The 12,189-nt window shown below is 21.2% G+C and overlaps 5 protein-coding genes across 5 annotated transcripts in view; 4 read left to right on the top strand and 1 right to left on the bottom strand. All coding sequences in view use genetic code 6, as the record gives it.

The window, feature by feature from the left end:
- TTHERM_001047053 (hypothetical protein) overlaps positions 1 to 148 on the bottom strand; it is a gene marked incomplete at both ends in the record, with an annotated part of 342 nt that extends 194 nt beyond the window's left edge. Inside the window, 2 exons of the mRNA XM_012798118.1 lie at positions 1 to 65; positions 138 to 148. The exon at positions 1 to 65 is cut by the window's left edge and continues 194 nt beyond it. Coding sequence (XP_012653572.1) covers positions 1 to 65; positions 138 to 148 — 76 coding nt within the window. The remainder of the gene's footprint in view (positions 66 to 137) is intronic.
- A 442-nt stretch (positions 149 to 590) lies between these two features.
- Positions 591 to 1,899, top strand: TTHERM_001047052 (transmembrane protein, putative; the record flags this gene model as incomplete). The annotated part of the gene is made up of 4 exons (XM_012798117.1): positions 591 to 679; positions 753 to 1,058; positions 1,333 to 1,422; positions 1,689 to 1,899. 4 exons carry the CDS (start codon positions 591 to 593, stop codon positions 1,897 to 1,899), a joined length of 696 nt encoding a protein of 231 aa, XP_012653571.1.
- Positions 1,900 to 2,138: 239 nt separating this feature from the next.
- On the top strand, positions 2,139 to 4,269 carry TTHERM_001047051 (hypothetical protein; the record flags this gene model as incomplete). Its single annotated transcript, XM_012798116.1, has 7 exons — positions 2,139 to 2,155; positions 2,448 to 2,537; positions 2,835 to 2,924; positions 3,184 to 3,273; positions 3,435 to 3,524; positions 3,806 to 3,895; positions 4,155 to 4,269. 7 exons carry the CDS (start codon positions 2,139 to 2,141, stop codon positions 4,267 to 4,269), a joined length of 582 nt encoding a protein of 193 aa, XP_012653570.1.
- A 1,481-nt stretch (positions 4,270 to 5,750) lies between these two features.
- TTHERM_01047050 (transmembrane protein, putative) lies at positions 5,751 to 9,292 on the top strand (the record flags this gene model as incomplete). Its single annotated transcript, XM_001018019.2, has 11 exons — positions 5,751 to 5,943; positions 6,028 to 6,537; positions 6,667 to 7,162; positions 7,236 to 7,660; positions 7,883 to 7,968; positions 8,108 to 8,181; positions 8,235 to 8,414; positions 8,532 to 8,596; positions 8,654 to 8,696; positions 9,003 to 9,014; positions 9,199 to 9,292. 11 exons carry the CDS (start codon positions 5,751 to 5,753, stop codon positions 9,290 to 9,292), a joined length of 2,178 nt encoding a protein of 725 aa, XP_001018019.2.
- Positions 9,293 to 10,708: 1,416 nt separating this feature from the next.
- On the top strand, positions 10,709 to 11,737 carry TTHERM_01047030 (MAC/perforin domain protein; the record flags this gene model as incomplete). Its single annotated transcript, XM_001018017.1, has 1 exon — positions 10,709 to 11,737. The coding sequence occupies one exon, from the start codon at positions 10,709 to 10,711 to the stop codon at positions 11,735 to 11,737; it is 1,029 nt and encodes a 342-aa protein (XP_001018017.1).
- Positions 11,738 to 12,189: the final 452 nt, after the last annotated feature.

Genomic DNA, 12,189 nt, shown 5'->3' with positions numbered 1-12,189 from the left:
ATTTTATTTTATTTTTATTTTTTATTGTACCAGTGTTTTTTTTTTCTTCTTCTTCTACTATCTCTCTTAATTTAACTCATTTTTTATTTTCAACATTGATTTTATTATTTATTAATTTATTTCTTATTATTTCATACTTTTTAGTCATTTTTTCCTTCTAAATAACTTATTAATTAATTAAATATTTTTTCTTAAATATTTAATAAGTAAAAATTAAATTTGTGATCAAAGTGCATCAGGCTTAGGTTCTGCTTTAGCAAATTGCACTAATCTCTTAGATTTGAAGCTTTATCTTGGGGTAAAAACAGTTTATTTGTTTGGGATTGTGATATTTTTAGTTATAAAAATGAATTTAAAACATTATAATTCTTTTGATTTATTAATTAGCTTTTATTTAATTTATTTTTCTTTTTATTTTTTATTGTACTTGTGTTTTATTCTAACTCATTTTTTATTTGCAACATTTGCTTTAATTATTTATTTATTTATTTATTTATTAATTCATTTCTAATTATTTTATATTTTTTTGTTCATTTTTCCCTTCTAAATAACTAACTAATTATATATATTTTCTTCAATTTTTAAAAAGAATGAATTAAATTAGTGCAACAGGTGTATTAGGCTTAGGTTTTGCTTTAACAAATTGCTCTAATCTCTCGAGTTTGATACTTGATCTTTAGTAAAAACCGTGTTTTTGTTTTGGATTATAATAATTTTAGTTCTAAAAATGAATTTAAAACAATATAACTAAGATTTTAATTTGTATATTTCTTAGCTGCTTTTTATTTATTAGCTTAATTTTTCTTTGTATTTTTTCTTTCACTTTTTTTTTTAATTCATTTTTAATTTTCAATATTTTCTTTTATTGTTTATTTATTATTTGATTTCTTATTATTTTATATTTTTTCTTCATCTTTTTTGTTTTAAATAACTAATTAATTATATGTTTTTTCTTCATATTTAATTAGTAGAAATTAAATTAATGATTAGGGAGCATTACATTTAAGTAATGCTTTAGTAAAATGCACTAATCTCTCAAATTTGAAGCTTAATCTTGGGTAAAAATATTTAGAATTGTGATATTTTAGCTTTTAAAATCAATTTAAAGCAATTTAACTCTTTTAATTTGTTTATTTGTTAACTTTTTATTTAATTTATTTTCTTTTTTATTGTATTTATGTTTTTTCTTCTTCTATCTCTCTTAATTTAGCTTGTTTTTTTATTTTGAACATTTGATTTTATTATTTATTTATTTATTCATTTCTTATTATTTCATATTTTTTCTTCTAAATAAATAAATTATTTATATTTTTTCTTCTATAATTTAAAAAGAGATAATTAAATAAGTGCAGTAGGTGTATCAGGCTTAGGTTTTGCTTTAAAAAATTGCATTAATCTCTCAAATTTAACTCTTGATCTTTAGTAAAAACAGTTTATTTGTTTTGGATTATGATATTTTTAGTTATAAAAAGTTTATTAGCATTTATTTGATTTACTTTTCTTTTTATTTTTTATTGAACTTATGTTTTTTTTCTTCTATTTTTTCTTAATTTAACTCATTTTATATTTTCAATATTTGCTTTTATTATTTAATAATCCATTTCTTATTATTTCATTTTTTTTTTCAATTTTTTCCTTCTCAATAGCTATTTAAATAATTATATATTTTTTCTTCAATTTTTAAAAAGTAGAAATTAAATTGGTGATAGAATAGAATAGAAATACTCGCACATGTAAATGCACTCAGAATACGACTTAAAATTAATTTTATTTTTAATGTTTATATATATATTTAATTATGTATTTTTTAGGTGTACAATCATTTTCGTTCTCATAATTAATAATGAAAAGACTAAAGATAAATTTAAGATTTATTTATTTTTTTTTTTGTTTTTTTGATTATTTTGCATACACCCAGTTTCCTCACTTTTTAAAGAGCCTGAAAATTTGATAAAAATAAAATGTAAAATCATTTCCATAAAAAATATTTTTTGGCCATTAATTTATGTGGCTCTTAATTAATGAGGATTTAGAGTAATTCATTTCTTATTATTTCTTTTTTTTTCTTCGTTTTTTACTTCTAAATATCTGCATCAGGCTTAGGTCCTTCTTTAGCAAATAACACTAATCTTTCAAATATGACGCTATATCTTCAGTAAATTCATTTGTTTTGGATTGTGATATTTTTAGTAATAAAAATGAATTTAAACAAAAAAATTATTTTAATTTAATTGTTTATTAGCTTTTTATATAATTTATTTTACTTTACTTGTTCTGGTGTACTTGTATTTTTTTTTCTTCTATCTTTCTTAATTTAACCCATTTTTTTATTTTCAACATTTGCTTCTTTTATTTATTAATTAATTCATTTCATATTTTTTCTTCACTTATATCTTACTAAATAACTTATTAATTAATTTTTTACTTTTTCTACAATATTTAAAAAGATTGAATTAAATTGGTGCAATAGGTGCATCAGGCTTAGGTTCTGCTTTAGCAAATTATACTAATCTCTAGAATTTGACACTTGATCTTAGGTAATAACAATTTATTTATTTTGTATTGTGATATTTAAAGTTATAAAAATGAATCTAAAAAAAAAACTATTTAATTTGTATCTTTGTTAGCTTTTTATTTAATTGATTTTTCTTTTTCTTTTTTATTGTACTTGTATTTATTTTCTTCTTCTATCTTTCTTAATATAACTCATTATTTATTTTCAGCATTTTCTTTTATCATTTATTAATTTATTTCCAATTATTTCATATTTTTCTTCACTTTTTCCTTCTAAATAACTTAATAAATTATATATTTTTTCTTTAATATTTAAAAAGATCGAATTAAATTGGTGCAATAGGTGCATCAGACTTAGGTTCTGCTTTAGCAAATTGCATTAATATCTCAAATTTAACACTTGATCTTTAGTAAAAACACTTTATTTGTTTTGGATTGTGATATTTTTAGTTATGAAAATTAATTTAAAATAAAATAGATCTTTTTATTTGTATGTTTATTAGCTTTTTATTTAATTAATTTTTATTATATTAGTGTTTTTCCTTCTTCTCTTTCTCTTGAATTAACTAATTATTATATTTTCAACATTTGCTTTTATTAAATTTCTTCTTCATTTTTTCCTTCTAAATAACTAATTAATTAGATATTTTTTCTTCCATATTTAAAAAGTGACAATTAAATTGGTGATTAAGGTGTATCAGGCTTAGGTTTAGCTATAGCAAATTGCACTAATCTCTCAATTTTGAAACTTGATCTTTAGTAAAAATAGTTTATTTGTTTTGAATTGAGATATTTTAAGTTATAAAAATGAATTTAATACAATTTAACTCTTTTAATTTGTTTATTAACTTTTTTTTCTTCTTTTTTTCTTAATTTAACCCATCCTATTACTTCATACTTTATCTTCAATATTTAAAAAGTAGAAATTTTATTGGTGATGAAGGTGTATCAGTCTTAGGTTATGCTTTAGCAAATTGCACTACTCTCTCAAATTTGACACTTATTTTTATGTAAATTCAGTTTAATTGTTTGGAATTGTGATATTTTTACTTATAAAATTGAATTGAAAACAATACAACTCTTTTAATTTGTTTATTTGTTAGCTTTTTATTTATCTTTTTCATTTGTAATTGTGTTTTTTCTTCTTTTATTTCTCTAAATTTAATTCATTATTTTATTTTCAACAAATTTTATTATTTATTAATTCATTTCTTATTATTTCAAATTTTTTCTTCATTTTCCCTTCTAAATAACTAATTAATTATATATTATTTCTTCAATATTTAAAAAGTGATAACTAAATTGGTGCAACAGGTGCATCAGGCTTAGGTTTTGCTTTATCAAATTGCACTAATCTCTCAAATTTGACACTTTATCTTAGGTAAAAACAGTTTATTTGTTTTGTTTTGGATTGGATTGTGATATTTTTATTTATAAAAATTAATTTAAAAAAAAATTAACTCTTTTAATTTGTTTATTATCTTTTATTTGATTTATTTTTCTTTTATTTGTGTTTGTTTTTTTTTTCTATCTATCTATCTATCTATCTATCTATCTGATTTTTTATTTTTAATATTTTATTTTATTATTTATTAATTAATTTCTTATTATTTGATATTTTTTCTTCAATATTTAATAAGGAAAAATTAAATTATTGATTAAGGTGCATCAGGCTTAGGTTCTGCTTTAGTAAATTACACTAATCTCTCAAGCTTAATACTTGATCTTAGGTAAAAAAAGTTTATTTATTTTTGATTGTGATAATTTTAGTTATAAAAATGAATTTAAAAAATTACAAATAACTCTTTTAATTTGTAAGGTTATTAGCTTTATGTTAATTTATTTTTCTTTTTATTATTTATTATACTTGTATTTTTTTTCTTCTTCTACCTTTTTTAATTTAACTCATTTTTTTGTTTTTAAAATTTTTTTTTATTATTTATTAATTCATTTCTTATTATTTTATGTTTTTTCCTTAAAATAACTAATTAATTATATGTTTTTTTTTCTTCAATATTTAAAAAGTTTCAATAAAATTGGTGATTAAGGTTCATCAGACTTAGGTTCTGCTTTAGCAAATTGCACTCATCTCTTAAATTTGAAGCTTTATCTTAGGTAAAAAAAAGTTTATTTGTTTGTACTTGTGATATTTTTAGATATAAAAATGAATTTAAAACAATATAAACTCTTTTAATTTATTTATTTATTAAGTTTTTATTTATTTTCTTTATCTTTTTTATTCTGCTAATCTTTTATTTATTTATTTATTAACAATTTTTAAATATAATTTTTAATTAAAAAATTTTATTCAATTTAATATTTTAATTTAATAACATATAAAAGTAAAAAATATATAAATGAATCAAAACGATTTAAAGTAATAAGCAAGTGTCTTAAATCAAAAAGATTAGTTTTTAAAAAAATACATTTCTATGGATGATAAAATAGTGGTGAAAAATTGATGAATAAATATTAAATATTTGAATAATAGAAAATAATAGGTTATTTTTTATTATATGATATTTCGTAATTAGATAATTTAACCTAAAATATAGATAGGTAGATAAATTTATTTCTTTAAATAATGCATCATTTTAACAAAAAACCAAAGCTTTTAATCTTCAATATTATCCTCTATAATATTAAGGAATAATAGGGGTTACATATTGCAACCCCTGAATTTCTATTAATTTAAATAAATAATGTATTCTTAAAATAGTAATAATATTAAGAGAAAAATAACAACTTTTTTATATATTATATATAAATGTCATTTTTTTATACTTTTTAATAAGGATAATTTTTCAATAAGGAGAGTAAAATTTAGAAATAAGTTATCCCTCTTTATAGAAGAGTACCTATGTAGTTATAAGTGTAACCAACCTATCACTGTGTATCTCTCTATTAAATAAAATAATCCTCAATTAACAAAAATTGAATAGAATTAATGGATATGTTAGTTAAATTTAAAATATACTTCCATTGAATATTAAGGTAAAAATTAATGTAAAGTCTTTTCTCAAATTGTAAATTAGCTTGAAATTTTAATTAAAGATGCTTTAAATAAATTAATTTAATACCATTCAAATGTATTTTTTAATTTCAGTAAATTCTTTAAAGTGTAAAATAAATAGCCAAAATCTATATATATTTTTAATTGTTTATTTCTTAAACTTTGTTTAATAAGTAAATAAAATATAATATTTAAATAGAAGAATTTAAAAAATCAAAAGCAAATGAATATATTTTTAACTACAATATCTTATATTTTATTAAGCATATAATTCTTGCATAATTGCTATGCATAGCATTACACAAGTATCTGGAATAACAATGTTACTATTTAAGATGCTTGTATCGACGGATAAAAGAGCACTATTTTACTTTAATAAATAGAAAGTTGTCCCTTTTAAAAAAATTATCTTATTAGTAGCTATTAATCTTATTATATTTAACCTACTTATAGCATTTAAATTTAATAGAAAAACAACTAAATAATATTAAATAGTTAAGGTTTTGGTAAAATTTGTGTTAAATTAGCTGAAATATGCTTGCAAAATGTTAAGATAAAGCAAATTAATATAATAAATAAGAGCTTTTTAAACATAAGTAATTTATATAGTTATAATGACTCATTTTCTAATTCTACTTAAGGTTTAATTGCACATTCATTCTTAACAGGATTTTCTTAAGAGAACAGTTCTCCATTTTATATAAACACACTTCCAATAGCAAATTCTTCTAACTCATTTAATTTTACTTTTCTATTTTCATAATTGCCTATGGAATTAGATATAAATTATATAAGCTACCCACGCGAATAATACTAACCTAAACCAGACCTATATTATAGAATATTCTCTCAACTTAAAACCTATTTTGTTACTTCTCAGGCTAATTATTCTTAATTCAACTAAAAAATTAATAATATAGAATACACTTGTTGGATTTACAAAAATTTTACACTGGGAACTGATTTAAATAACACATTGTATGGGATTTCAGGCATTTAAACTGATAATGGTACTTTAAATTACAAAATTTTTTTTAATTAAACTGTAAGTTAATATTAGAGCTGCTAGTAGCTCAATTAAAAACTCAAAATTTAGACCTTATAATTTCAAATGATTAATTGTTAATTAAGTTACACAGATAAGCAGATTAGTTTTAACGATGCTTGTATTTCTCAATGTCCTGATGGATATTTCAAAGCTTAAGATTCAATTAGGAATATTTTTATATGTTCTCCTTGCGATTCATCTTGCAACATCTGCGTTGGACCGTCATAAACCTAATGTTGTACTTCTACTTAATAATTTCTTTATAATAACCTATGTTAAACAGAATTCCCATTATAAACTAATTGCTAATATGTAAATGACAACCTTTACAATTGTTAAAAATGTAAATCTACATGCAAAAACTACTGCGATGCTAATGGATAATGTCTAAGCTCCTGCCAAATAAAAAATTCCCAATTAATTTGCACATGTGAAAATTCATCTTACTATTACAATATTCTGCAAAGAATATGTATTCTTCGTCCCTAATAAAAAAACTGTTAGTCTGTAAGTTAAAATAGTCCCGAATGCGTAGTCTGCGATTAAGGTTATTTTCTGCACCAAGGAATCTGCACTTTTTGCGCCAAGTAATTTTTTAAGTTTTATAAATTGTTTGATAAAAACCAATCATTTGATTAATTATTAATTCAATAAATATAGTGGTAAGTACGCAAATTCAGATAATCAATGTCTCTAAACTTGCCCTAAATATTGTATCATATGTCGAAATAGTACAACATGCTAATAATACGATGAAACAGTACCATGTCATATAAACTGCTCTACTTGTTCTAAGCCTGGATCTTAGAATTCATGCACTTCTTGCAAATCAAAAACTCGATAACTAAATAATTAAACAAATACATGCGACTGTATTGAAGGATACTAAGAATCAGAAAAATAAGATTGTGAACTAATTCCAAGTCCAATTAGCAATAATATTGCGAATTTCTTAATAAAATACTTGCAAGCATCTATAGGCATTTAACTACCTCTGATTTTGATGCCAATTTAATCATTCTTAAGCTATTCAGTACTTCTTCAACAATAAATTGGAATTCTAAGCCTTAAATAAATAGTAGTAGGTAAAAACTTAAAATAAGAATTACTAAAAAGCTTTAATATTTTCAATTTATTTTTCAATTACTAAACTGAAAATATTGATTCTGATTAAATGAAAGCAAATTTAATATTTACATCATTAATATTATTAACACTTGAAGTCTTGTTAATTATATTAGAAATATTCATCAAAAAGTTTCAATTTAAAACTTTGATTGTAATAATAAGAAATATCTTAATATTAGCTGGTAGGTTTCTAACCACATTTGGAATATTTATGATAATATCTTACTTCTTTTCTCTTAGTAATTAAGATCAGAGTTCTTCAAAAGTTTATATTTATCTTTTGTCATTTAGTATTATGATTAATATAATTTTTTTATTCATTTTTACGTTCTAATTTAAAATTCATCAAAATTAGAATTCTGATAAAGAAAAAGATTCTTTAAAATATTTATTTATAACAAAAGATATTTGTTAAAAGTCAAAACTAAAACTTTATATTTGGTTTTCTCTAGAAGTAAGAAAAATATGTGCAACAATTGTGATTAACTAATATTATAATTATTATGGATTAATAAGTTTAATTACAATTAGCTTAATATTTGTCATAGTATAGATTTACTTCAAAATTTTCGAGTAAAAAATTAAGAGAGCTTATGTAATACTATCAGAAATATTATTCATGATGATGCTTACAATTACAGTAGCATTTTTAAATAAATAATAAACATAAGAATAATATTTTAATAACTTAATCTATGCTCAACTAACATTGTAAGACATACTAATAATAATTATTATTTTTTCGTGGTAAACTGTCAATATAATTTCCTCAATATTGATATACTTTAAGCTTTTTATTCAGGTTTATTAGTTTATAATTTCAAAAAGAGAAGTCACCTCATAGAATTAAAACACAAGCTTAACCATGAATTTTCCTAAAGAAATTGAATTTTGTAAAAATTTTTAATAATTAATTTAATTAAAAAAATAATATTTTTATTATTAAATAGCTGACATAGAATAAATATTGAAAACTGGCCAATAGTTTCATAAGTACAAATTTAATAAATGAAAAATTGAGATTAATTATGAAATTTAAATTAAGAAATCTATATTCACTTCTTATATTTATTTGTTAATTTATTATTAATAAGCTATAAATTAGATTTATATAAAACATAAAAATTTATTTAATTTAGGCATTTAAAACTTTTTTTAAAATTTTAAAAATAAAATTAATACTTTTAAATTATTTTATAATAGTTTTATATATTATAATATTTTTTTTATTTTTAATTTATTTTATTAAAGCTTTTTTCAAATAAAAATAGTAAAAAATTTACTATTTTTTAAAAAAAGCTCTTTGTAATGGTAAAAAATAGACTTTTTTATCTTAACGATAAATATATAAGAATAAATAAATTATTTGAAAAAAATGGTTAAATTTTATGTTTTTTCTTTAAATTGTCTTTTCATCATTTTAATAAATAAAATTTAATCCATTTATAAAATTATTTGATAAATTACTAAGATATTTAATTATAAATAATAAAAGGTAAAGGAAAGAAATTGAAGCTGAATAAGAAGGTAGTTGCTTGCTTTCTGAAATTGGAGATTGTACGCTTAAAGATAAATACAAATAATAATGAAAGAGAAATAAATTGTAACTCTTAATCAAACGTGAATAAAATATTCAATAAATAGTAAGAAAAAAATTGGGTGGAAAATTTAACCTATAGTAATGTAACTAGTTACTTTTCATTATTTAATTTGGAAATAAAAGCTAAATTTGTAAACTAAAACTAGTTTTGTCTTAGTAATTCATATTCCTCTTTACATTAAAAAAAATAAATAGTATTTTTGACTTTTCTATTTTGATTGAATTTTAGCTTACTACTTTTTTTTTCAAAATTCATAAGTAAAAATAAATATAATTCAATCTTAATTTATTTATTTATTTGTTACTCTTCAAGATTTTCTGGCTGACATTACCAAAAACTCAAAATTAAGTACCTTATTTTAATAAATTTTAATTTGCTTGACATGCGTATTTGTGAGTTGGTTTTTTTTAAAGAACTCAACTACCTAGTTCTACCAACTTTTTAACATAGGGGCTTGAATTCGTTAAACAAATAAAATATGAAGGTTACAATTAATATCTGTCAATAAAAAGAAATAATTGTTTGTCTAAGATATTTTATTTATTTCTTTTATATTAATTACATCATTTCCAATACAATCTTATGCAAATTTAAAATTTCTAATTTCCTCACCTTCTTATTCATTCAAATTCTTTGAAGATTGAGTTTAAATCTATATCATACAAGTCAATTTATTAAATTTTTAATTTTAATAATAGAATAGTTAATTTTTTTATAAATTTAATTAAATAGTGGCTAGTCAAAAATATATTTTAAAGTGCTAAATCTATTCTAAATGATATTTATTCTTTTAACCTTTTCATTTTTAATAAATTTGATGCTTCAGTGTCATTAATTTCTTTTATTATCTTCTGCTATTCTAATTAATTATATTGAATTTCTTATCATTTCTTAGAAAATTTTTGTTGAGAGTTGATAAATATTCAAAATTAATTAGCTTAGAGATTTATGAGTGATTCCCTTTTGCCAAATTAGATTTATTTGAAATATTAAATTAATTGATTTCTTGATTACGATTTCTGTTTTTCAGCTGCGAATTCCTTATTAGCTAAAATTATTCGATCTAATTTGTTGTTTTAAATCTTAATTTGAGATTACTCTCCTTTAATTCCAAGAAAATTAGTTTGTGGACACTTTTATGGTATTTCGTAATCCCTTTTGTTAATTATAAATAACACGAATTTAATTTAATCCAATTTTAACTTTACTCCCCACTCATAAATTAATTTAAACAGATTTGTTTCTTTGTTTATTTTTTCTTTGTTATTTGTTTCTTTTATTATTTTTTTGCTTCATTACTATTTTCCACAATCTGAATATCAAGAAGCGAATAAATATCTCGCGATAAGAATATAAAATTTAAAATAAGTATAAATTAATTAAGATTAGAAAAAAATCTGTGAAATGCTTTCTTAGAAAACATTAATCTGCCTCTCATTCATTTTACTCTTAACTCAAGCCTAAGTTTTACCTGGTCTTGATTACATCAAGAGTGGTTACGATGGTACTAAGATCCTCAACGATTAATTGGGTTAGAGCAAGTATCCTATTTTCTAATTTGACCCTTCAAATGGTGAAAACGACTACACTATGAATGGAAAAACTTACAAGGTCCCTATGGCTGTCTAAGCTACTGATCTTTCTATCAGAAAGGAAACTCAATGCGAAGGTATCTTTTACTCTTTCTCTGATTTCTAAAAGAAATACTCTGAATCAATCACTTTTTCTGCTGGTTTTACTATCTCCGAGATCACCCCCTCTCTCAATGTTAACCACTAATTAGACTAATTACACTAAGAAATTACCTAAAATAACAAGGCCGTTTCAGTTTCTTAATCTTACTGGGCCATGTATACCTTGACTACCGCCCCTGCCTTCTTGATGCCATTAAATCCTATGTTCAAGTAATCATTGGATGCCCTCAACAGAATGGCCAGAAACCCCGCTAGCGATACCTAATAAACCATTTACAACCAAGTTATTAACTCTTTCGGTACCCACTTCGTTTCCAGCGTCGTCATGGGAGGTGCTGCTAAAATTTATACCACCATTAACTAAGGATACATCAAGACCCTTGACTTTGAATAAATTAAAACTCAAGTCACTTTAGATGTCAACAATTAAATTTTCAAGTTCAAATTCGGTTACGACTCTACTGATATTACTTAAAGACCAACTGAAAGTTTCAAGAAAAATTCCGATGATATCATCGTTTTCTCTCCCGAAGTTGATCATTTATAAGATCCTAAGGCTTGGTCTACTTGGGAATCTACAGTTCCTATGAAACCCCAACCCGTTAACACCACTGTTTCTTACATTTCTGATTTGGCTTACGAATACCCTGAAGTTCAAGCTCATTTAAGAAAGACCATCGAATACTACTTAAAGAATAATAAACTTCCTTCTATCGGTGAAATTAATAACACTGCTTGATTGATAGATTTAAGTAAAGTCAATATTAAAAATGAAATTCTTACTTGTAATAAATGATGAATTAATAACTAATATTTGTGTTATATAGCATTCTATATTTCAAAATTGATATGATAAAATCTAACAAATAATCAACTTCAATTATTTGCTTTAAAAAAATTAAATAAATACCTATTTCAATTTTAGAATTTTTTACAAAAAATATTATTTTATTAATTCATAAAATAGCAAAAAAAAATACTTACTAAACATTTTTATTATCTACAAAATGAAAAACTAAAAAAAAATAAGAAAAATTTGAATGATAAAAGCAACTTCAAAGCTTTTTTATTTATTATTATCATTTTACATTTATCTAAATATACTTAATTTAAAGTAAAATAAAGCAGCGTAAATAATTAAAAAATACCTTACTTATTTTTATTTAAAACTCAATTTAAATTACAATTTGT

This window comes from Tetrahymena thermophila, assembly GCF_000189635.1.
Source record: "Tetrahymena thermophila SB210 genomic scaffold scf_8254603, whole genome shotgun sequence".
Lineage (NCBI taxonomy): Eukaryota > Ciliophora > Oligohymenophorea > Hymenostomatida > Tetrahymenidae > Tetrahymena > Tetrahymena thermophila.
The sequence above is the reverse complement of the archived record's forward strand: the minus strand, read 5'-3'. Positions and strand labels throughout refer to the sequence as shown.